The sequence below is a fragment of the Pieris rapae genome, chromosome 1 (genome assembly GCF_905147795.1).
Source record: "Pieris rapae chromosome 1, ilPieRapa1.1, whole genome shotgun sequence".
NCBI classification, from domain to species: Eukaryota; Metazoa; Arthropoda; class Insecta; order Lepidoptera; family Pieridae; genus Pieris; species Pieris rapae.
The window spans coordinates 8,476,135-8,504,048 of record NC_059509.1 but is presented as its reverse complement, the minus strand read 5'-3'; the positions used below and the strand labels follow the sequence as shown (position 1 = coordinate 8,504,048).

The 27,914-nt window shown below is 31.5% G+C and overlaps 1 protein-coding gene across 4 annotated transcripts in view; it reads left to right on the top strand.

Annotated features, from left to right (window-relative positions):
- Nucleotides 1–27,880, top strand: part of LOC111003893 — a 125,027-nt gene extending 97,147 nt beyond the window's left edge. For 3 of the 4 annotated variants that reach the window (XM_022274647.2, XM_022274649.2, XM_022274646.2), the window contains 7 exons: nt 3,552–3,624; nt 6,517–6,684; nt 11,171–11,369; nt 19,820–20,103; nt 23,443–23,527; nt 25,028–25,258; nt 26,611–27,880. In XM_022274647.2, the coding sequence (XP_022130339.2) occupies nt 3,552–3,624; nt 6,517–6,684; nt 11,171–11,369; nt 19,820–20,103; nt 23,443–23,527; nt 25,028–25,258; nt 26,611–26,726 (1,156 nt within the window). In that variant the 3' untranslated portion in view covers nt 26,727–27,880. Of the gene's footprint in view, nt 1–3,551; nt 3,625–6,516; nt 6,685–11,170; nt 11,370–19,819; nt 20,104–23,442; nt 23,528–25,027; nt 25,392–26,610 lie in introns of all 4 variants that reach the window. The other variant, XM_022274648.2, reaches the window with a different exon arrangement.
- Nucleotides 27,881–27,914: the final 34 nt, after the last annotated feature.

Genomic DNA, 27,914 nt, shown 5'->3' with positions numbered 1-27,914 from the left:
AATATAGGAAATTTATTCACAAGGCGAATATTTTTTGTTTTCCCAAATCAGTGTAACGGAAGCATTCATTGCTTGTCATTTTATTAAATGTTTATTTTATTGTATGTAAAATAAGATTTTTTTTAAATTTTAAAATAAAATTTTAAAATAAAGACATTTTAAAATAAGAACTTATATTTTCAAAAATTATCTGCATTGCAGTTATTTTTAACCTTTACAAGCAAGGAATCATAAGGCAATTCCGTTTTTGAACGTTGCCCCGATAAATGTTTCTCATTAAAGAGAATGAGAACTAGAATCGTGTGTTAAAACATAATTGGCATACCAACTGCAAATAATTTCATCGCTTCGTGACTGAAAGATTTAATAACGAAATGATATGTAATTGTGTTAGATAACAGAATATTTTATTAGTGCTAGTTACAAACATTTCATTACATGACACAGCCTTGACTCAAGTCACGCGTGCCCATGGTCAGGCTTGATTAATAATTTTATAACTTGCTCACTCCCCAAGTGTAGAGTTATTTTTTTAACGAGCATTATGTAAGTTTCATACAAAACTATAAACTAATTCTTGTATGTTCTAGATTATTTTAAATTTTTTATAATTTAATTTTTTGGATTTATGTTCAATCTTCAGGAGTCAATTAGCCATGAAAAATAATTAGCCAATTAAATAAACAATAACTATTTAGTATTGTGGGAGGATTGTGTTTGACAACAACCTTTTGCTCTCACAGCCAGCAGACTATTTTTATTATTTAATATAAAAGAATAATATGTCTGACATATTCAAATGGCTGTGAGAGCTGCTGTTATTTGCTAACTGAAGCAATAAACTTTTATTTAAATATTTTTCTTGTGAATTTCCAAATAATAATTATTTTTACCATATTATCGGAGCTGGGCAAATTTTAGCCTACTTGAGTCATGTATAATAATGTTCCAATTAAGTACCCTTGAATTCGCGTTCGAATTAATAGATCCGTAAAGTTATTTCACAATAATATATTAGTATAATTATGAATTAATTGCGATACTATATTAGATTATATGTCGGAAAACCATGCCCTTATCTAGGTATTTGTGCAATAATTTTAATGGACGTTGCAAGATTTGTAGTTGAGATTCGAGCTTGTTATTATGTTTTGAGTGTTAGAACAAAGCACTAATTAGGGTATAATTTCGTAATTTATATGCATTGTTTTAATTTAAGTTATTAAGATTTTGTTTACTTATTCGTTTTTAAAATAAATAAAGAGAAAAAAATTAAATGGTGAATTTTTATACAATGACAGTCGATTCAAATCAAAATTATTTATTCATTTTGGCAAACAATGTACACTTATAAAGTACTAAATACTTCTTATTTTAAATTTACTGGCAGCTCCCAAATTAAGGGCGTAGAATGGAAGAGAAGAACTGGCAATAAACTCTCCGCCACTCTTTTTAATCGCCAAGTTTTTTGCTTTACAAACATTTTGTAAGGAGCTGCAACCATTACACCATGTTCCACTTGGCATCTTTGAGTACATACTAATTATAATTAAAATAAAAACAAAGATTTGCCCTCCATCAGCAGGAGACACGGTGAAATATGAGCACGCAGTCGTATACATTGAATTACCTGTATGAAAACTGGGTAATTTTACTATTCTTAACCTGTTGGCTGAATCAATTGTCACTGAGATAACCGCCCATAGAGAACCCTGTAGACAGAGGCTACATAAATACTCAACAATTTGAATCCACAAGCGAATAAATGTTCGGGCGCCATTCGCCACGCGACATAGTAGCCGCCCGTCGCCGCGTCACGCGCCAAGGCCACCGTTCACCGCCTCCGAAGACTGGTTCGACGACCTAAACATGTATACTTCAATGGATTCTGTCTCCTACAATCGTATTCACTGTAATTATTACTGAATTATCTACATGAATAAGACGCTGTCACTGAAATCGATATTTACTCTTCTTGGTAACATCTGCGTGATACAGTGCTTTCATTTCTTCTTTATAAAACTAATTTCAAATAGCAAACTCACCAAAAAAAACATGACCTTTTCAAATTTGTTTTATTTCTAATATACTACAAATTATACTGTAAATTATTTTCACTAAATCAATGCGACTAATCATTGACCTACATTGGCATTGTAAATAGCAGACATTCCAAAGGCCAGGTATTGTTCAAAAGATATATTATTGTATAAAATATCACCTTAATGTTATGCTTCTTTATGGTCACAGATGTTAAATACGATTCATATCTTGTTACAATACAGTTATCTGGCTTACTTTGTGATAAATTGTAAGTCAAGAATAATTTACATATTTGGCAACTACTGAAACGTTAACTTTGTCACCAACATTATTTAATGTAATCCTTCTAAGTAACAGCAATTTTTTTAACGAACGCCAAGTCTAATTTAGTTTTAATTAAACTTCATAGTTAAATTTCACGGATCATTTTACACACTTTATGGTGATACTATATAAAAATATGTTCATTATTATCACAAAAAAATATCACTCGTAACGATGCTTTGATCTGTGAAACACCGTGACGAAAATATTTACATTATTTTTTTTTAATTATACAAATAAACATGATCTATTCAGGGTATACATTACACTATTTTCCTTTAAATTAGAATAAGTTCTCTTACCACAAATTATGCTTCATTTATAACAAGTTCAGTGAAATAGGACACACGAATTGATTGAAGAGACCACAAGAAATTTTCTCACGAATAATCGTTTATGTTTGGAACCGTTTTGACCTTAATAAGTAACCGCAAGACTTTCAATAGAAACTAATCGTTTCCACCGTAGTTAACATAATGCTTACTGCATACACATTGTATTTGTACTATATAATGTATAGCAAATAGAAATTGGCTATCAGTAAGCGCCGGCCGGAGTAAGACCCCTTGTAGAATATCAATGAGAAACAAATGTTGATTCTCAGAGTGAACAAGAAACAGTTTTGAGAAAACAATATTCCGATACGATACGTGGTGGAAATTTTAATACCTGACAAATTCCTTTGGCGTCATTCTTCAATTTGTTACCTGAGAACCTAACATTTTCTATTTACATAATGCGATTTTGTGCGTATACACGATAATGTTTTCCTGGTTATACGTCATAGACATCTATGAAATAGTTAATATTTTAAAGTATGTTTCTGTACGGTCATTTTATAGTTGTCGAAGAATATCGCACTGCAGATAAACGCTTTAGTTCGAATAAAAACCAACACGCGTCAACAAATATAATTCATCAGCCATAAAAAGTCTTTATTGTAGAAATAAAATTACAAAAAAGTCTGTTGGTATACTATAACAACTAAATGTAAAACTGCAAAGTAAATAATAATTCTTAAATCTATGCATATCTCGTTTTTATTCGAGGTTTTTCCACATCAACTTCTATTATCGTTGGCAAAACTCCAGGCAATGCGAAAATCATCACGTAAAGTTATGTCCTTCGTGCATAGAATATTTAACATATATTGAAAAACTAATAATCTTTTTTTTTTGTTACAGAATTGGTCTTTGCGGATTCGACAACCCACACAGAGATCAGAAAACAGATGAACTGAAAAAACACATAGGCCAGGTAATAATTGCAATATAAATTACCTACCGTTATTAAGAATATATTTTTTATAAAGAATATGATTAAATCTTATTCTTGTTAGTAAGCTTCTAAATAAGTGGTTTGTTATAAGAAAAGTTTTGCTTTTATTTAGAAGAATGTATTAATTGCCGTATGTAAACACAAACATTATTCGTGTTCCATTCCGGCCGAGGTATTATCGACAAAACAGCCTGAGCTGAGCTGAAAAGTCCGTTAAGGCCAACACCGAGATTCCATACAAAATAACAAAAATTTATAAACATCTTGTGTATGTATGGAGACTCTTCTCTCTGTCGTATGCAAAATTTGCGATGGCCGAGAATTTATCTAATGAAGATTACTTAACTGTCCATACTTGTCTACTAGTGAATATCTATTAGTGGTAATACTATTAAAAGGTAGGGCTTATCTGCATATTATTTAAATTTAAAACGCAGCACCTACAAGTGAATGATTGCGAAACTCTAGAATATAGAATAGTCAAATATATGACGAAAGCATTTGAAGGTCTTGAGATGACGTAATCAAATAATGAAGAAGACCTGATCGATGTTTGGGCTAAATTAACGAGTCAGTCAACGCCCACTCATAAAAATAACAATAAATTATGAAGCGGACTTGGGAGTTCTGCGTAAAATGAAATATCGTATCAAAAACGTAGATTTAGAAGCGTATACATAGTATATAAAATATATATAAATACCAAATTACATAAGGTATATAAACATTAAGTTAATCTTATATATTTTTAAATGTCTAGTTTCATATTAAAATTATATATTTTAAGTAAATCAAAGTAATAAACTAATATAGAACTTAAGCAATATTTAATATAAATCTATTAGTTCATATCCTGTCACTGAGCTTACTGACCCTAATTCGAAACAAAAACTGTTCACTTAATGAATGTTATTAAAGTTTTTACCATCATTACTAAAGACAATTTAATAAAAACATAAGCACCAAATTATATAACCATTTAGTGAGTTAAACAAAACACAATCGTATTCATTTGAACATACAATCATTATAATTATATATTTAGCAAATGTTTTGTTTATATTGCTTAATTTAACCAATCATTTGGTTTGCATTGTATATTAGTTTTCTAAAAATGCGAAGACAATTAAATGCCTTTTATTTTCTTACAATGACGCATTTTTAATAAATGTAATTGTCCTAAAAAATGTTTTTCTAACAGCGTTACTCAGAGCCGTATTCGATCTTATGCCTAAACTCTAATTTAATTTTAATAACAGTGCAACTAGCATACCCCCGATTGTTTAACTACAGATTAAAAGTTAGTTATTAGTGGTTGCCTGGAAAAAATCGCTTGAAAACGATAAGGCCGCAAGTTTCCTTTTAATTTTATTATGTTTATTTTTTATATTGTAATATAATGAAGTGTTAATAAATAAATAAAAGGATAGGCAGAGGAAGATATTTTTCCCTGCAATTATTTCTAGTAAACTTAATTTAATGGATAAATATCAAACAAACCTATAAAGAATACAATTGGAAAATATAGTACTGAGGTTATATTTATAAATTATGGAGTGTACTTTAGTCTATTACTGGTCAATAAAAACAGTGCTCACAATATTAACAAGCTGTCTGGCAAAAGGTTAAATATATCAAAACTTTTTGTTCCTAATTGGAAATACAATGTCTATGGAATCTACACATAAAGTAAAAAATATGTTTATAATAATTATAGATAACATCTATTTCAGTAGAAGTCACCTACCAGGGTAACAAATTTTAATCAAACAACTTTCAAAATCGAAATTCCATTAAATTTTATTATTAGTACTTTGTTTTTCAAAAGGTACTGCGAAACAGAAGGTAAAATATAATTCGGCAATTTCATAACAGTCGTTAAGTTAATAAACATTTTATGACCCGTAGCTAATATTTGCTCTCGGGCATACCGCTAGTCATTTAATAATTTGAAAAGGTCACCCAGTATGGCCTTATTCCACCTTTGATGAGGTGGAACAAACGAAAGACACGAGAATTTAATATAAGTTTTATTGAATCTTATTGCTTTGAAAGGTTATAATTGCCATTAAATTTCATTTACTACGCGTATCATTAGATTAAACATTTAATCAATTATATATTAAATTATTGATATTTTACTATATAAATTATAAGATGTAACTTCATAGAAATACTAATCATTTTCCTATTTGATTATTTGCAGCGTAGCGTGGCTTTTAGTTGATGAATAAAACGCTGTTTTCAGTAATGACAGTGAAATATTTTAATATAAAGAACTTTAACCTGTTAGAACCTCAAGTGAGATCATTCTTATGTTAAATTATCAAAAGTTTTTATGGGGTTTGATCATTAGCTATAATATCATGTTACTGAGGTCATCAACGATACTCGTCACTAAATCATATACGAACAACAAAATAAAAAATACAAACCAAAGATCTTATAATACAATAATAATACATAAGAATAATAAGTAATTTCTCAAACATACACATTATATTTATAAAATATTATTGACTAATTACTAATAATTATCTTTTGTAAGAGTTAATGACTAACGAAAGTTCTAACAATATTTTAATGTGACTTTAATTATCAAAAATCTTTTTTAATTACAGACACAAAATACATTGTTTATTATAATATGATGATTCATGAAAATAGTTTTTAAGTACTTAATCATAATTTAAAATTCATACATATTCTTGAAGTACAATTAAATATAAACGTTTTTGGCGCCATTATTACGTTTAGCTGTACCAACATTTTTCGAAGTTCTAAGGATTAAAATGGACATATTTTGCACTCGCTTATAAAATTGTGATAACAATGATTTGCTTTTGTGAATACAATTTTTATTTGTTTCAGGGTGTTAAAATAAAAATGGACGACGCGGGTAATATACTCATCAGGCGCTATTCGAAAAGTAGCGTGTTTGTGAAGAGTACAGCCGCCACAAGCAACGAGGAAACTGCAATAGGCCAGGATGTATTGAAATTGCCTGGCTATGGGCTTGAACAAGAGAAAATCTTTAAGGTAAGTCTACGAGCCTAGGCTGTACAATGTACGTGTTGTTCATTCAGGCTTTCTTAGGTTTTTAAGCGTAGCGATTACCTAAATCTTCGCAACTACGTCTTAAGACTATAGCCGAGTAGACCATCTCTATTAGCTTTACATTAAATAGCCTATAATTAAGCACTTAATTCATAGCAATTAATTAATTAGCATTTATTCTTTTGTTTTAAGTAGGTGATAAATATAAAGCGATATTACTCTATTTAATAATTAATCCCCCCTTGAATCCAGAAAACGTTCCGTTTGGTGCTTTGGGCCAAATATAATTCAGTAAGGGTTAGACAGTACCTTATACTAATTACGGGAAATGCTATTGTGGGTTTTTTACTGGATTTCAAAAGTAGATGCAGCATGTACGTAAATAGAAGTAATAATTATAGTTTAGATAATTCTTTTAAACTAGAACAGCATAGTTAACCTAAGTGACCAGAAACACAGACACAGAAATGTCTCTTATATGAAAATGATAAGACAATTCATGGATTGCTCATATAAATTGTACTAAATAATGATACTTACACATTTTTGTATCTTCATAGTTACAACATAAAATACATGTTTTGACATGAAAGTGATGTTTATCCGTAATCATTTCCGTCAAAACTCCTTAATGCAGTGAAATTTCGTAACCCGCTCTATTAATTTCACGGCTACCCATATAATTGCCTACGCTCACTGGAGGTAATTAGGGTCCACTGAGAAGAATAAAGTTTCAAAACTTTTCTTTTAAGTTAAAATAGACAAACATTGAGAACGTTACAATTTAAGGTACGGTTAGTACATTATAATTTTGGTGGCTTTGTGCCACCAACAATACTTTGTACAATTAAAAAAAAATATAGTAGCGAAGGTAATCTTTCTTTATCTAATTTATATTTAATAATACCTAAAAAAATATTTTTATTCAGATACGATAAAATGAGTTTTTTTCATCATACCTTGGTATATACGTAAGAAGTAGGCTTTTTAATCGACTTTTTCTTTATACGGAACCTTCTAAATTACTTACGCAAGTGCAGTTGTTTTGAGGGCGTTTCTCATTTCGTAAAAAATTCTTTACGCCCTGGCTTGATTATATATGTTTCGGAGTCTTAACATTTTTCTTAATCAATACTAAAGTGCTCGTACATTAGAGAACAGAGTAGCAGAACTGTAAAAAAATAAACGTGGCACTAGGGGACTGCTGCGGTAAAGTTATTGCATAGCATTTTTTATCAACTTATGCATTTATAATTATTTATTATTCTATATATCATGTATATACTTTCTTTCATTGATATAAATTCAATCTACCATTCTACCAGACTCAGACTAACACGTCACTGTTCTCGTTAGAGAGAAGGAAATACGCAGTATGCAATCTGTCCTATTCTAACGCACCTGCGCTACGACACCGATCACGCCAGACCGATGTGAGACGCAGTATCCGTTCTGTCCCGCTCTAACGCGTATTGGCCATACGCGTATCGTCATCGTGTGTTAGGTTATTTTCGTTACGGAATTTCTTGATTCGGTCGCCACGCTCAGAGCCCGCAATAAAATCTATGCAATAGCTTAATAAAACAGTAAGAACAAAATTATTGTTCTGTCCGTTTTATAGAAAACTCACTGTATGAAAAATATAAAAGATAATTATTCTAATTTCTAGAGTAATAATCCATTGTACACATTTCAAACATATTTGAGATGTCACGATTGTTCGTCTACGCACGCTCACGTTTCGGCCATGACATTGCTTTATATTTTTTTATAGTTACATAACCTTTATATATTTGGAATTTCCCTTACGTAACAATTTACGAGTCATTTATCCATTTGTGAACCATTATGACGCGAGCGTATTAGTATTTCAAGAATTTTCTATAAATGTTATGAACTTTTCAGACCAAATCAATCTGAATTGTCTAGACACTTGGGCTAGGTGTGTTAATAATATGATTCTATATAAATATATATTTTATAGACTGCACTAATTTTGCAATTATATCCCGTTTTGCAATTACATACACAAATTAAAAAAAAACATGTTATCCAATAATTGCATATTATTTAGCCATTAATTAACAATACCTTGTAACATCTGTATTGACGCAATATTTCGACTATATCTTCTATCTGTATTAGTAATTAGGTCATTTCAAACAATAGTACTTCCTAGTTCTAAGTCTGTTAGTAACTTATACACCATTAACGTTGTTTTCGTAAGTACGAACAATGCAAGAGATAGCGCCTATTATTATTTAACTAGAAACAGCCCAACAGTAATTAGTGGTATAAATTTGATTTAGTTAAAATAATTATTCACTTCCGCCATCTCATAAATATGTAAGCTTTGAAGCGTATTTTGGTAGCTTTTATCTCGTATATGTAATTAAAAAAGCATTTTGTTATCCGTTAGGAATCAGTCAGATTTGTTACTATGAATGCTGTTTTTGTGTCACATATAAAGATTCATTGTTATTAATTCCTCCTTCCTATAGCCAGTTTAAATATTGTGTTAAGGGAATTATAACTTTTATAATAATAAGGCTTTTAGTCGAAAACAAAGTTACAAAACGACAGAAGAAATAACTGAATAAAGATTCAGTGAAATTTTAAAAATCAAATTAAAGAATATTAACGGTTGACCAATGCGCCAAATGAAGATAACATCATCAACTTTGCTGGTTGTCAATAGTCAGAACTTAATAGTCAATAGTTAAACCTTCTAAACTTTTTATATAGAACCTCCTTATATGATTAATTAACGAGCAGGTTTGAAGTATGGTTTCGACAGGTAGTGCTATTAAGTTGTACAAGTTGATCCAATTCATAAGATAATTGTGGTGGCGCTGGTTTTTAGCCAATCTTAGCAAACGCGGTTTTTATGAGATATGTATATCTTTATATATAAGTATAACAATTAATTGCTGCTTGTTGGTCTCGTTTAATTAAGAATGGCTGAAAGAAGGTAGCTTATTTTGATCTTTAGTTATTCATGGAAATTCCGGTATAGTTTAAACTATAAGAAACTTATATATTTAAAAAAATAATTAGATCGTTGAAGACAATTTTTATCAGGTCATTTATTATTTGCAATTTGACTAAGTGAATTCGAAAATTCAGATATTACTACAACTTAAATTTTATTTTAAGTATCTTTATAAATTTTGTGTGAGTCTTTTCAAGTTGATTTGGAATGATTATAATGAACAATTAGACGTTTTGTTTTGAGCTCGAATCTTGAAGTTTTCGGATTCGCTGGTACGAAATACAGGTTTTTTTTTTTTTTTTTTTATAGAACAGGGGGCAAACGGGCAGGAGGCTCACCTGTTATCGGTGTCTATTTCAAATAAGTATTAAATAGCGCCGTTTGCACTTTACTTTTTTATCTAAACAAACAAAAGCAATTACTTGTGTCTTACCATAATTATAATGCAAGAAAATACTATTTTCTCTAGCTAAAATGTAAGAAAACTTAACGTTGACTCAAAATGTTACTGTACAGTTTTATATATTTTTATCTATTGTATTATTCCGATGCACAAATAATATACTAAGTATCTACAGATCTTGCAAGTTTTAGTATATATGCATTAGCTTTGTCTTTTGTTTGCTTAGTAATCATTTCTACCTACGTAGTCTTATGTCAGACAAGAGTACCGATCTAGTTGACCCAGTTTATAACCGGATTAATGCTAAATGCCTTTTTGTAATTATAGATATAAAAGCCGGTTTAGGCCCATTATGGTTAATACAATTCAAGTGATTTTGTAGTAATTATATCAAATCAATATAGCTACTTTAAATAAGGTGCCGCGCCCATACATGAAAACCTTTTTTATATCTTTATGTTACATTCAGTTTAATATAAAATAAAATTAATAACTGTTACCTGTAGAAATACTTTTACATAATAAACAATAGGCGTGAAGTGGATATAAATTATATTATCATCGACAATGGAGATTTTAAAAAGACATTAAGTTGTTAGACGGAGATTGTTGTTGTATCGGTCGGGAGTTGTGTAATACGTCGATAACATCAACAGACCAATTGCATAGGATGATTATTATGTAAGATCATTGTAAGTAGGCAGATTTAATTAGACTTTCGTTTGTTGATGAACACATCATGAACTCTCGCTATTAGCCGGAAGTAATGATTGTACTAAAAATTTTGACGTTTGATAGTACTCTCAAGTTTTGATATAGATGTAAAAATTTAAATATTTGAGAATTCTGAAATTCGAAATATTGTATATTAATTGATATTCCAAATTCCTTATCCAAGAAAAATACAAGGTCATTTAAATATAAATGAAACTAAATTTTATTACAATTAATCAAATTTAAAAACTACTGTCTACCCTAAATTTAGTAATTTCTTGTCATTTTTAAATCAAGAATGTTAATTTTTATATTAGTCTTCATAAGATTTCATATTAAAAGTTCCTATATATTTTCAGCTATTCGACATGAAAAAATTTCAATCAAACGTGAATCGGGAGTTGCGTCGCTCGTATCCGGACAGACGGCGTCTGGAGACACAGTGCCTCAGCGCAGTTGCTTTTGTTAAGTCAGACAACGACCTTCTAGAATGCCCCATCTGGGCCCTGATCATCAATGTTGTCGCTATGGACATGCTTAAGTCTAAGTTACCCCCAGGTAAGTCAAATATTATCCTATAAAATAGTTTGGATGTAACCTTTTATGCTAATATAATATGTAACTGTATAATATAATATATAATATAATATAATATGTAATGTGTAATGTTGTTGTAATACAGGAAAAAACATTGTATACAATAAAGAAAACTAAGTAAAAAAGTAAGTCTCAAAGCATACTAGAGTACTTTTATACGATACAATAAGGCGTGGAGTTTCTTTTTATCTATAAAAAGACTAGGATATTATTTTATGGTTAACGTGAATCTAGATTAAACAGTAAAAACTATCGTGGTGCACAAAGAGACCAGAAGGTATGCACTTTACTGAACAACACGTGTTCCGCAGTAAAGACTTGTATCCGGCTGACAAGCTGATTGACCTTGACGAACCGTTCGCTTTCTATAATAACATTATGTTTATTTAAATCACCTTTATTCGAACTTGCAAACTATATCCCTAAAATTTATGTGCAGTTCTAGTTCCATAACAATATGCACATGATTTTTTGAATGATATTCACTAGTGCAATATAAAAATTTTCAGAAGTCGCTTCTTATCTATAGAATTTTAAGAAGACACTGAATCCTATCATATTCTATTTAAAATTGTACAAATCAGCGAAATTTTGTCTAACCAGAAACATTATTAAAAAAGCGAAAAATTAAGGACCTCCTCACTTGTCAGTGCGTATTACACAACTATTCGCACTTGACTTGACTGATGATACTTGACACCTGAATGTTTTAATATTTAAGTGGCAATAATAAATTGTATCGTTAATATAAATAACCTACTTACTAAAAAGGTAAATTATGAAACAGATCGTGTATAAGATCAATATGATAAAATTATTTCATTCCCACAGATGCCTTTCACTGCTACATTGATCTATATTTTTTCTGTATTCATTGACGTTTTCGACACCGTGTGAACAATTGAAGACATTTAGATATCTATGGAAAGTGTTTATCGTTTTGTAGAGGGAGATGTCTTTATGAATTGATTTATCAATTCACTGCGTTATAGTCCCGTCTTCATAAGAACTGAATAATATATACTACTTGTAGGATAGTCCGCTTAATTTAATTATGCACCGATCAGTGACGCGTGAAAGCAAAAAGAAATGAAAGCTTAAGTTAAGGCGCTCATTCGCATCCTTTAATATTTTAAGTTATATTAAGCGAATGCTTAGACTGACGCGTGACACAAAGCCTCCCTGAACCCTGCCGAGGTTAGGTTAAAACTAAATTATTAATTTAATATAGCTTTACAACGAAGGTACTTTCTCCAAAGTATTGTCTGTGTGGTAAAAGCTTATTTTGAATAACGATCCAAGTTATAAGATTACTTGTATAACAAAAAGGCCATTTGAAAATTGATTGTCTCAATAAAGAGAACCCTTCTAACCACAAATTTGTCACGGTCCTGATTCAGCAAAAACTCAGCATCGGGAAGTTACTTTATTAAACCCATTTGTTGAGCCTGGCAGACTCAATTCAAAAAACTAACGCACGCGTTGAATCATCAGTAGGTTTTTTTATACAAATTAAATGCTTTGAAAATATTACTTTACGTATTTAATAATTCACTTTTTATTAATCATATTTTTATATTGTTGAGAACATTTTTGCAGTGATCATGATAAAAAAACTATCTATAATATTTTGTTTTGTTAAAATCTAGAAATTAATCTCAAATATCTAGAATGAGTAATCGCTCGGTAGTATTTTAAACATGAAATGATTACGAAACTCTAGAATATAGAATAGTTTTCTTTTGTTTAAAGGAAACAAAGCCTTATATAAAATATAAAAATACCTAGATTGTATTTTAAGTATTAGCAAGCGTAGCTATGCATCTACAGCAAGCTGTCTGTAGATAGTAATTTACACTCTTTTCTTTTTTTTCTTTTCCTTATTAAAAAAAATCTATTAAAATTGATCACGACGTTTCATAAAATCTTATAACTGATTCTTATCCCAGTTCAGCCTACCCCGATTTCTTCACCATATCAGAAAAACTTGTCATAATAATGAATTTATCAAGTTCAACAAGTGCATTGGTAATTTTCAATGCAATATTTCAATCAAAGTTACTATTTGTTTGAAAATGTTAGTATCGTTCTTGCAATTTTTCTTACTTCAACCACAACGCAATCTCGCACTCACAGATCCCACAGCTGAATAGAAAGACTAACTGTCTATAGAACCAAATCGGATCGACCATTTATCTTATAACCATTACTTATTTAGAAAACTGAGGCAAATACTATTTGTAATGGGCATATCGTATTTAAAGCATGACTTTACTACAAAGCACTTCCTATAAACTTTATTAATTTAATATAAACTTATCAAGGTTTCACTTACAATTTTTGTTGTTTAAAATATGTAGGTACCTTATTGTAGCTACTTTTACTTTTAAGATTTAATATTTTCTGCGATAGTAATAAACACAACAAAAATTATGATTTAATTGACTTAGTGTTTCTGTAAAATTGTATTTTCCTTACTTATGGTAATTATTCCCTTTTTAATTTATTTAATAAAATTCCAACTTCTTTAATTTAATCTATAATTTCATATAAAGGAATGGCAACACACTCAAACTTAATAATTTCTAATTTTCGTTAAGTCGGGTTGCCTGGAAGAGATCTGTCCGATCAATAAATATATAGAGAACTACGAATTTCTAACAAGATTTTTTTGTGATACGAAACTTACGTTTTAGCAGTTATCAAAAGCTAAATTGCCGTATATAACCTCCCCATGGTCACAAAGTGCAGTAAAATGCTTTACCTTGTCTCAGACCTCAAGATTATGCAAGTGAACAATGAGACGACCTCTATCTTATCATTAAAATACTAACGAACAAAATTTAATGTTTTAATTCCTTCTCACGAACAACTACCACGACCTTGAACAGTTTTCGTAACCAGAGAACAACTTACTTATTATTTAAAAAAATAATATTCATACGTCACTACTAAAAAAGAAAGTCAAAGCAAAAATGTTCTGCTATAGACTTACTAAAGAATATAATATTTAATTCTATGTAATGATAATAAAAATATCGCTTAAAACTGTTCGATCTGACCTTTCAATAAGATCTTCGGAGTTATAGGGCTGCTCTGGACTGGTTTTTTCGCACGGCAAGGTGATCTGCTGATGATTGGCAAAGACTTCCGGAATCTGTAATTGTTATTACAATGTATAAGATGTTCATAAATGGATGCAAATACGTAAACCAGGTGCAAAGTATATATTTTGCAAGATTCAAGATAGGGGCAAAAATTATAGGTATACATAAAGATTATTCATTTTCTTATATTCATTAATATATTATTTTTTATAAAATAATGAATATTTACCAACAATACAATTTAATGTAATTTTATAAATTGCCCACAATCACATCTCGGGAGTATTGTGAAATCAAATCTAATATAATATTGCACATCATTTCACTCAAGTCGTCTGTAACCATATCGCTAACGCCAAACCAACATTAGATGTTAATATTGGTTATGTGAAAATAACATACAGCGCATGGTAGAACAATATTTAATGGGACCTAGTTGATTTCAAACTATGGATCCGGAGCTATGGCTTACTATATAAGCTTCAAGATAGTGTGGGGCCACTGAAAATCGAAGGTGACTGCAACTTAAAGCTGATTTGGCCCTATTTTTGGTGGGTATATTGCTTTAATTAAATAAATATTTTTCTACTTTTCACAACTTTTTACAACCTGGAATATATCCATGCTCTTTTAAGGGTACACGGGATTTCCAGCTATCGTTCAAAACCTTCATCAATTCGATTAAATACGTTTGACTATCTAGCAAATTACAGCTATTCCTAACCATAAAATTTTACAAATCTCGTACTAGCGAGCTTTACACTGAAATGTTTCTGGTTGAACGGATATTTTACGCACACCATACATTGTTATACCATAATAACTATGGGAAAGAACTAGGTACGCGATGCGGTATAGTGTACTTAGTTCCCGTGGTTCCTGATAAGATTCTCTGATTTCCGTTGCGGTTTAAGACCATTATCGGTTATGAGGCAAATAAAATTTCTTGTTCCGGGTATGAAAGTCTTTACATAACGTTATGGTCTACGCCTTTTTTCTGTCCGAACCTTCAACGCTTTAGTTTTCCGTTTCCGTATGTCATATTGAAATCACTCTTTAATGTCATGGCTAGGCTTGCATTATCATTGAAAGAAATATCTAGAAATAATTCCGTACTTAACAAGGATTTAAAAATAGATATGCAATCGGTTGAAGGAGATCGTGACATGAAAATCAAATTTTGTAAGTGGTCCAAAGAGTGATGTAATCTTCATTTTGAGTCCATGCTCACTTCATTTGTCTCGATGTAGTTACCACTTTTGAACTAATTTAGTATATATTTTCAATCTGTGAATTCATTTGGTATTTTACATATGTATTGAGCAGAATGCAATAATTTAGCAATATTTTGCAGACAAATTTCGGTTTCATCATGAAGGTCGTCGTATTCGTGACTCAAAACATAACTGGATCGTGGAATCGCACATTTACCCACATTATACAATACCGTAATAGCTAAGTGGAACGTGCATCTTTGAATTGGATTTTATTGCGTAGATATATTGTAAATTTTGTGTAGCCTTAGCGTATTGGTTTCAGCGTGCGACTTGCAACGTTGAGGTCGTAGGATCGATACCCGGCTTTGCTGTGTTTCTTTCTATGTGCATTGTGCATATTTCACATTCGCTCGAAACGGTGAAAAAAACCTACATGTGTTAGACCCAAAAAGTCGACGGCGTGTGTCAGGCACTGGAGGCTGATCGCCTACTTGCCATTACACTGAAAAATGATCATGAAACACATTCAGAAATCTGAGGCCTAGACCTGAGACTTTGTAGGGCCCACTGATTTGTTTTTATTTTTTATATTGTAAATTTCAAATAAAACTATATTTTAACACCCCGTTGAACAGTTCAATCGACGGCGTGCATCAGTCAAAAGGTGATCACATATTAAGGTAAACATTATATCGAAACAGATTCAGAAATCTGAAGCCAAGACTGAGGTTTTAGCGGCACTGGTTCTTTAAGATTCGATAGCCAAAACCTATTCAGGTAATGAATGTTTTCTTCTTCGCGTGGTACACATAACATATAAAACGAATGTTAATTAATATGGCCACAAAAAAATCAAACTGAATTTAATATCAATAATAATTTTTTATATATTGATTCTCATAGTCATACTCGTTTTCTCTGTATTATAATTCCAGCAACAATTTCTGTACTAAATAAAACACGTTGGGATCACGGTATCACTGCATATATAGTTTCATAAAAAATATTTCGTAAAACTCGATCAGAAAGTAGTAATAACATCTGTTTACTACTGTTACTAAATTGATTTACATCACACTTTCGATAGTTCACTCATGGATTGTTTTGCATAATTCCGTCACGATTTGTCTGGATTGACCGCTAATGATTCAATTACCGTTTGTTTCAAATTATGTGTACAGAATACGTAGTCTAGATACAATACGCATCAGCGCCATCAAATGATTTTTGTAACGTATTAGAAAAAATATATTACTCTAAGCTGAAGTGACGCTTAGCCTAGTTTTATTAAAAATATTTTTAAGCACAAAAAATATAGTAGATATTAACTTCCAAGCGTTTGTCGGAACTTTTTATATATCGTCTCCAATGCTAAAGTGGTTCCACTTTGAAAAATGGTCCTTCAGCTTAGCATTCAGATCAGCAAGTCTAATATGAATTCTAAGGCCGTGGCGCTCGTTGTATGAAGAATTTATATGTAGAACACCGGGTTATTCTTATAAAATTTTAAACGTTGTAAAACAAAAAACGCTTAACCTTTGAAATAATAACTAAATAAAACTTGTAATAAAACTTATTATAGATTACACAATCTTTGCATAAAAAAGAAATAAATCAGTGGCGCTACAAGCTTAGGTCTTGGCCTCAGATTTCTAAATCTGTTTCATGATCATTTTAAATCTAATTGGCAAGTAGGTGATCAGCCTCCAGTGTCTGACACACGTCGTCGACTTTTTCGGTCTAAGACATGTCGGTTTCCTCACGATGTTTTCCTTCACCGTTCGAGCAAATGTTAAATGCGCACATAGAAAGTTAGTCCATGGGTGCACAGCCGGGGACCGAACTTACGACCTCAGGTATGAGAGTCGCACGCTGAAGCCACTAGGCCAACACTGCTCTATCTATCTTTCCATAAACAAACTTTTTTATTTCATATTTGATAGAATATACTACTCTTTGCCCTTGTAGATAAGATTCAAAGACGTTTAAGTGCGAAATTAATTTTACTTTTTACTTTGAAGCTTTTAAAGGATACAGTAAACAGAAAAGATTAGTTAGACTACGAATGGTCACAAAAATTTAGAATTTTTACAGACGTTAGTTTGAATTTGTCCTGGCTTAGCTATAGTGCCTGAATAGCCCTGTGAGTTTTGTAGTCAAGATTTGTTGAGCGCTATCTTGTTTTTACAATCACTATCTAGCATCAGAGGAATAATGCCTTTAAACACCTTTGTTGTTTTGTCTTCGTTTACACTGTATTTACCTTTATCGATGGTGTTAATGTGTGAATTTTTCGATTTTCTCCTTAGAAATTGTTTATCTATATATTATAAATTACAGGTTGTTAGATAATGCCTATTATTTTGAGATGAAACAGCGTATTAGAAATCTTTATCGTGGAACTATTTACAAGGAAATGGACAGGTGGTTTTCGTTTTGTTTCTAACAATGTTACCAACACACGTTAATTCATTTTTCTATTTAATATATATATATATATATATATATGTGTGTGTATTAAATAGAAAACGTACTGACCAATCTGTCTGAATTGATACCGTTATTTACAGTGCAGTCTAGGAGATAAGTAGGATTACTCATAAAATGGAACGAACTTTGCATTAATGCATGCTATTATACAACCAAAGCTGAGATTACTTGCATTGTTGTTTAATACAAATTCTGTTATAATAATGTTCTACGAAATGAGTAGTTTGGTGCAATTTTCTATACTGCGTTCTAAGATATCAAATCGACATAGCGTTTGGGAATTTTCTTAGTTATTTTATGTATTAATGACTTAACTATTTTAAAAAGTACATGTAAACGTTACTTTTGTATAAGGAGAATAATGAAGGACGCTTAAAGACGTTATATATTCTAATGCTAGAACCTTCAACCTTTAACTGATCAAGTCGTGGCGAGTGATTGCCATTCGATCCCGGCATCACGACATCATGCTCATACATTGCGCAAATTTAAATGTTGCCAATTGCTATGTTACTTAATGCGAAAATTGTATTTTCTTAATAATTTTGTTACAACTTGTTGCAATGAATTCCAATATTACAAAAACAACAGGTAAACATAATCAAAAATCAATATAGGTATACATATTACATATTAATAATCCAGTGGACCAACCCAAAACGGGTCTTGTTCATCCGTTTCTTTGATAATTATTATTTCAAATACTTAAATGTGATCAGTCTACTGTGGCTGACTCGTGTTGATTTTTGGATTTGAGACATGCTAGTTTCCCCCTTCAAGTGCTAGATGGTCATGGAAACATAGTTTATATGAGTGTAGCCGTGATTCGAACGCACGACTTGAGGGATGATCGTCGCACGCAAGCCCCTAGCACTGGTTTTTGAAATATATACGACCTACTCTATTGAATGCGATTTCTTAAATTTATATGCTATATCACGTTTCACGTAATATTCATATTGTTCATATTGTACTGTTACTAAAAATATACATGCAATATTATAATCTAAGATAATCTCCACTTTATAAGCAGAGTTGTATTATCATCAAATGAAATAATTGACGTGTCCCTATCTCTACGCGTCATGCTATTGAAGTTAAATATTGTTTTTATTACTAAATAACAACCACATTCCAAATGAATCAACAACAGGTATTAATAACTTAACCAATTATAACATGTCTAATCTCTATAAACTAATAAAACCGCGTAATTCGATGCGGCTTCCATATATTTTTTGGTTGGAAATCGTTATTCGATTCACACATTGATTTTTAGTTATGCTTACTTTACCAGTACATTTCATATTTAATGTATAACTAAGAACAAAGAATACCTTTACCTATATTATTAAATGGGATTCGTAAAAATTGTCGATACTGACTTTTTTTCTGTAAAGTGATCGCGGATCTTTTGCTTCACTGACTCAAATTTCCTAAGAAATATCAAGACTGCCTTCATTATTATTTCAATGCAATGTTTCTCAGCTTATAATGTTATTAATAAATAAATAATTTGCATATTTTGTAAATGTTTAACTTTAACAGTTAACACTGAAATTACTTCCTTATTCTTATCATTACTTTTTGCCAACAGTTCAAAGACCATTGGACATCAAGAACCGGCCGCGTATCCCGATTCCTGATGAGGATCCTTACAGTATCGCCAGTTCCAATGCTAACGGATCTGGATCGAGTGGTAGTTCCGGTGGCTATGGACACAACGGGCATAATGGTCATCTTCTCACAAACGGGCACAACGGCCATGGTGTCGTAGCAGCCACCCGGGAACAGCTCATGATGCAAATGGGGCAGAGGAGAGAGAAGCCACCGAAGTTGCCACCGAGGGAAAATGGATATGGCCCAGCTGATATTCCTAAAGTGAGTATATCCATGAAAGCATTAACTTTTTAACATGTGATAATGATTATGAAAGTGCATCTAGGTCGTTGGAGATACAGTCAAAATCGTTTATGACGACATAGTTTAGAACAACATACCGGTTATATTAACCAAAATCAAAGGTTCCGACTGAATTCTATTGTATTAGGTACTCAATAACAACGTCATCGGCTGATGAGTTGTCCTCTCGATGTCGTTATAACAGATTTTGACTGAGTCACATAACAGGATTTTTCTGAAATTAAAATATGTAATTTGTTATTATGTAATTAACTGTGCAATATTTCAGTCACAATTAACATGCAAAAATGTTTAATGAGAATTGAGCTCTCTTATCAAATGCACTATTGATCTATATTCGGTGACCTTCAGCAATAAGTAGTTTATATAATTTGAAGCTATTATCTGAATTATGATTTGTTAATTTAATATGTTAGGTCTGACGTAATGGATTTAATGTGGCTTCAAGCAGTCGAAGAATTTCGAAATTGAAAATTACATTATGTTCTTTTACTTATTACAAATAAGTAATTTTCGTTTTACGCAAGTTTTATTTACTCCAATTTTTACACCTAGTTTGTGTGTACGTGAAATATTTACAAATCTTACGGCTAGTTGGGTTTGTTTAATAAACCTAAGTATTTCAAGACTGTAAACGAATAAATATATTTTAACTAGCAAACTCGGCCAAGCATTGTTGTGGCTAAGGTTTTTATATTACATAGTAGTAAACTATTGAAGGGAAAGAGTAGGAGAACTTTTGTGAAAGGTAGATAGCTTATGTGAAACTTTTAACACAGCGCCATCTGTTAGAATTGTATCAAATAATAAACAAATATTTGCAATAAAATAATATTGAGATAGGATAGCTTACATCTGGACACTCTGACACGTAATGTATATATATTAAGATGGCTTATTTATAATTTACTTTTTAAATAATGGTTTTTATGCACATTGTGATAAAAGCTTAGTATAAGAAGACTTATTATTTATTTTTTACAATGTCCTAATCCAGAAAAGCTGTAGAGACGCAATAACAAATCATGATGAATATTTAAATGATTACATACTCAATAAAGCTATCAAAACATGTCGAAAACGGTGATTAATATTCCATCCACACGGTGCTGTCACAAATATAGCCTTATTAAATTGATAAGAAATGTATTATTCAATTTTCTGGCTCCTTATCGTTCCCGTCATTCAGAGACCTCTAAGCTTGAAATCATTAGTCGAAAATTTTAAATCAAAGGACCCCTAATGGAACCAAATTCATAATCTCACCGGTACACAAAGTATCCATATACATAACACTGCGATAAATGCAGATTTACGCAAAGTGATTTTTAAATTGCCGACATGAATAATGATACAATTCAATCTGCTTGCTGCATGCTTTGACGTCTAATGCAATTTTATCATTTAATGATCATTATGACTAGATTAATATTGAATTTTATTTAATTTTTTTTTACGTTTATCTGAACTATTTCATTTTATATTTCTGCCCATCTTACTGTACTGTGCGTTTTACTGGTTGGGCTTATTTGTGTTCGATTCTTGATAAAACAATATCTTGTCGTTTTTCAGGGATAAATTATTTACAAAAAACTTGTAAACGGTTATAGACTTTTAACAAATCTTGGTAATTAAACTTTGATGAGCTGCAGTAATATTTCAAAATGGCTTAATATATAATATTTAATTTATTTTCAATTAAAATGAAAACAAAGAATAGCAGTCCGCTTAGCTATTAGTTTATAATTTCTAGAGATTTCCACAAAAAATACTCTACCTAATCGCGTCTTAAGCAACGATTTCCTACGTCCTTGTGTTAGAACTTCCTTGTGAAACACTATCTAATATACATACTAATTACATTTTCTGTTCATAAATTAACTTCAACATTAGATAAGCAACCGTTGATGATATCTTGATTGCGTTAAATGACTTTTTTATTGTCGTAGTGAGGGTACAATCATGTTTAAATTATATTTTTCCTCTCATCTGTCATAAATATTTTTAATTTTTATAATCAGACTTATCTTTTATCTTATTTTAATATAGAAGTGAAAGTTTCACGTCTGTCTATTCCGATAACACGTCACATTTGTAAGTAGAGTTGCTCCATTCAATCGTATCTATGATAACTACGAACAGATTCCTGATTTAAAGAAAATTGATCATTATGGAGTGTCCAATAAGGACCTTTCTCGTCTGTGAATCATGCAGAGCGCTGAATATGAAACAGTGTGTACTCGAATTTACAGCCCATAGTTACACCAGTGAACAATGGTAGAGCAGATATCCACGACATATCTCAGATATCACAGCGGCGTAAGATAAATGACAGTCAGCGCCCGACTAAACTTCGATCTTCTTTTATTGGTTTAACCAAATGCTTTTGCTATGACATTACAAAGATGAAAAATGTCCTTTGTGCCTTATATTCACTTTTTAACTTGATTTAAAGCTTCGCACTTTATCTCAGCATTCGTACGACTCTAGACATCCTGTGACCTTGTCAACTCAGCTGCACTCACATTTTTCACGATAAAAAAGTAATGTTTAAGATGAAATTGTAGATATAATTTAATGTTCGCCCTTAAGGAGTGAAGTATTTTCCTGGAATGTTTTTTCTCGAGAACAAAAATAAAATAGAGCATTCGTGAGTTATGGTAACATGATTCTGTGGCAGGGTGGTATGCATAATTTCTTTTGCTTGATAAAGCCACACGTAAACTTAAGGTCTTGTACGCCTGACTCCATCAAGAGCGACTTTCCTTTAGCAAGTATAACTTTTAACTTATAAAATCCGTCCTCGGGCATGCGATTCTCTGCAAGCAATATTTGTTTGAAAAGTGATGAGGCAAAGGATACCTTGGCTTTACATTATGAGCCAGTATCGTTGTTTGGTGTATATCTTAACTCGTCGTGTAACAAGATAAGACTAGTCAAATACCCACGCTATTTGTGTTTTTTGTCCACGACTAGTTTTTAATTCTATACCCCGATAAAATAATCGTGTTGACGTGTTTACATTGAGACCGAGAACTTATTTAGTGGTGTATTATTGTATGAATTTAATGCCTGGAGCGATACGATGTGTTGGGTCAATAAAAGAATGGAGAATGGCAAAATCGCTTTATGTAAATAAAAGAATAACAATGCTATCTTATTGTTATTGCATATTTACATTATGTAGTGATTTATTATTTATTTTTAAACTAGGAACGATGTTTTGTAGACTGTGCCTGGCATTTTTAAATAAATTTGTGTCATGTGATTTAATTAAATTTAATGTATTTTTCACAGCCGGATTACGATGACATCGATGATCGTGTACCTACGCAATTCCCAAGGGGCAAGTCTGATAAAGGAAAGGATAACAAAAAATACGGTAAAAAATCTTTACTATTAGTACTATAATTTCAGATTTTTTGACAGCGTAAAAGTTGTTCCTTTACAAATCAAAAACATAATATATTTACGTTTTTGATGAAATCTAAAAATGCACAGATTATATACATATCACTTCAACAAGGATTAATGCTAATTAATTGAGCGTGTATCTTCGTAGCTTAGGTCTCAAGTAATTAAAATACCCTTTATTCATTTAGAAAAGCGCCAGTACTTAACCTTAATTAACAGAAATGTAGATCCGAATGTTTGAAACAATTGCCGCATTAATTATTCTGTAGTAATAAATTGTTAAAAAAGGAATAGATTTTTTTCCAAACTGCTTTATGGTTTTAGAAGACATAGTTCGTTACGGAATTAAATAGTTAATTAACCAACGTGAACATTTATTAATTTAAATGAAACATTAGTAAAATTAAGTATGGTAAATAGAAGTTGAAATTTTATTTTAGCAAGATTACACACACATGAACTAAAGGTTTTATGATAACCCGTAAAATAACAAATATTTTTATCTAACACAAAGTCTGGTCCCATGAAGCGTATCGAGGCTTAAACATTTCTATAAATAATATATACAGACAAAATCAATTATTTATTTTTATACAGTAACAGCTGATGACTTATTATTGAATGTGTGATTAATAAACTACATTTTGTGAATATATATATATATATATTTATATACCATACTATATAATAATAATAAATAAGCAAAACAGTTATATAACTGTTTTGCTTTCAATTTTTTAAATATATCTTTTAAATAAAGAATATTCCATCAGAAGACGCCTTGAATAAGTTACACAAAATTGAAAGCAAAACAGTTCCTTAGCATAAACTGTTTCTATAAGGCGTCATTTTTATGCGATTTTACAATGCGCTGTAATAAAGCGATATTAATAATAAAATTATACATTTATTTTTGATTTATCACTTCATATATGTTGGTAATACTCCTTATTCTTATGATGGTTTTATTTTGCTGCATTAAGCCATTTTGTAAACATTATGATCGACCTTGTTGCGACCCGTACCAATTTTTGTTATTACCATTCTTCTCACGAAAATGCCTGTAACCAACCATTTTAGTTCATGCTAATTGATCAGTTTATTGGTGATTCTTGTAATCTCATTATGGGATAACCTAAACTTGTGAATAATAAAAGCTAAATTAATAAGCCATAGTTCATATAATCATTGTGGAAATAAGATCGCTCTCACCCTTTCAAATTACTTAGAGCAGAGGTGAGTAGACAATACGGTTTCACAACGCGGCTGACATTTCGGCAAATCCTTGATATTTGAGTTATCGTGCGGGGCGTAGGATGCCAATGTGTAGGGAATGTTCGTTTAAATACTCATTATATCAGCATGACATCATTCGGCCTAGAACATATATTAGAATGCGATATACAAAATATGGAAATTATATTATTTAAGTGGGTTTGCCGATAATCAAAAGTTGACATGATTACAGATGACCCCTACTACTGCGGTCTGCGCGCTCGTGTGCCAAACTTCGTGAAGACGAACGGCAAGCACGTCCTGCCGGCGATGACTGAGCGGCTCACCCTGAAGGAGACGCCCGTGCCGAGCAAGCGCTACAGCGTGGCCCATGCGCACCCGGGGCCATTCCCGGCACACTTACCGTTCGCCCCAATGCCACAAGCCGCCCTTTGGCACGCACGTTCCTACGACAACGGAATCGGTGCGTACGAACGTCCCAAAAAGGAGAAGCTCATGTATCAATTCTATCCTGACAGAGAACGGAGGCTCCGCCCTTTGGTGATTCAGCAGCCCCGCTAACTAACTCACTTTTAGGGATCTCCGCTACAATCTTGGTATTTATTCTTTTCTGTTATTCGCTTCGCTTGGTAGCACGCCTCTGCTTTCTTACAGTATCATACTTCTTAGTAGTCTCGTTCATCACTTTAGTCATTTGGGACTTCTTCAGATGTGAGTAAATTCTGAATATATTTTGTTGTTCAGACATTGGTCACGTGTTATTTTCATGGCATCGTTTAATCTAATAACTTTACCGTTAATTTCTAAGCTGTTTCGTCTCTCTTTCTTTTCCAGTTTATTTCAGCTGAATGCAGTGATGTGCCGACCATGAGCTGCTAGTAGGATCGCTTTGCATGCGTCAGAATGTTAATTTAGGTCTAATATTGATCACCCTTTTGATTAATATTTCCATTGAACGTCATTACGTCATAGAGACCATTTGGGGATAATTTTCGTTGCATGTTTATTGTAGGGTTTTATACCGAAGGCATGTAAAACAATTTAAAGTCTTGACAAAAAGATTAATGTAGTGATACTATATTCAAATAAAGCCTTGTTCGATATTGGCATTAACATGACCATGTACTTGTAAAATGTAGCGTCAACTTTACACAACTCGATTTTGCTTTTTCCTACATTTATCCCTTCGCTGCTTCGAAATTGCATCGAACAGATCGTGTTTTCTTAATAATTTGTTAGACCTACAAGGGCGAACACAATTTTCGCAAAACTAAACATAGCACAAAGTGTAATATCCATCTAATCTTTTGAAAAATGGGTAGTATATATAACTAATAAAAACAGTTTTTATCCTGGTTTGTCTAATACATTAAGTTTAGAGATTTAAAATACAGTAATTACATCTAATATCGTGTCGTAGTCAATTGTCAATACAATGATGAATGGTTACACAAAATTAAATAACATTGCACAAAGTATACAATGTTGTATCGTATAAAGAAGAATATAGCGCCGGTACTGTGGTATTTCTGCGATTCCAACGTTACTGTCCTAATATAGTTATTACAATATCCGACTTTGTATAGCGCGATGCCAAGGACTGTAACGTCAGCGCTACCTACGGACATTGAAATTACTATAGAAATTGGGTATAAAAATCGGAATCGCTATTAATTTTATTAGCTGGTAGTACCGGCGGCGGTCTTCGGTCAATTCTACGTAATCCGTATCACCAAGGTTCCATTACATTTGCTTACATCGCAATTTCAAATCGACATTACATTATTTTTCATAATTATATGCTATTTATTACAGACGGTGATCACTACGACCCATATGCGTTGTACGGCCGCCTTCCAATGCCAGGGCGGGGATTCCCACCGCCGCCGGCGCCCAACGCTCGCCACATGTTCATCGAAGAGTGGGACTAAAACAACCACTGTGGGAAGTTTTCCCACACAGGGCAACACTGAGAAGTCCTAAAATTTTTATGTAAATAAAAATTTAAGAGCTAAAATAAAGTAATAAATCATGTCTCAAAGTTTACAGTAATTTGAAAATGGAATCTATAAGGGAGTAAACACTCAACAATGTTGCCAGACCAGAAATTTTACCCATTCTGGACTAAAAAAATTGATATCGTCTTGATATCGATTGATTTTTTTAAATAGGCTCCCTAAGTGTTACAAAAGTAACATTGTAAATATTCGATATTTGTAAATTATAATTATCCTTAAATTAGTTCGGTTTAGTGTTATTTTTTTTACATTTGTACTTTATAAATATAAAATCGAATTTTAAATCACTGCCACTTATTTAACGATTTTCGTGTTCATTGTTAAGACTTGATAGCACTTGGAGAGATGATCGGCAGGGCTACTCTGTAAAACCGATTTCCAATAATTGACACAATTCTGAAGGGTCGAGTCTAATACTTATGACGTCATCTAACGACATTACGGAGTAGGCCTGCAGACTAATTATTATAATTCGAATTGTGTCAATCCTAGTCAGTTCAGGGTTGGGATGAAGTTGACATTTAAAATTATTATATTAATTTTTAACTGTATTTACGTCTTCAAATTTCGTACTTCTGTAAATAATTTCTTACTTTAATCTATATAGTTTTATTTGTTTCCTTATAAGCAATCTACATTTATCCTTTTATCAGCTAGTAGTACATATAAGTAGGTATAAATACTCAATTATTTTAATATTATCTTACTTTTATGCTTAAATAGCTGTATATTAGTTTTATATGTAGAATACATTATTGACAATATAGACTTAAATTTATTATCAAAATTCTGCTTTGCCGGTGCTAGACGGGTTACCATTATATGAATATGGTTTATAAATAAAAACCTTTTTGAACTGGATTATTTATTTATCTAAATCGCTAATTCTGTTAGAATGAAAAATTTTATATTTATTATGTAATATCGCCATCTCTGTAGGCATAACTATTTAAGTAATAAGCGTGCTGGCGACTTTCAATTAAACCCCTTTTGTATTTTGGGTGTTGATTGAATAACATATTTTAAGTAAAATTTGTATGATTTAAATATACAATTATATTTTTTAAGTGTGTTATTTATTGTACCATATCCCAGAATTAG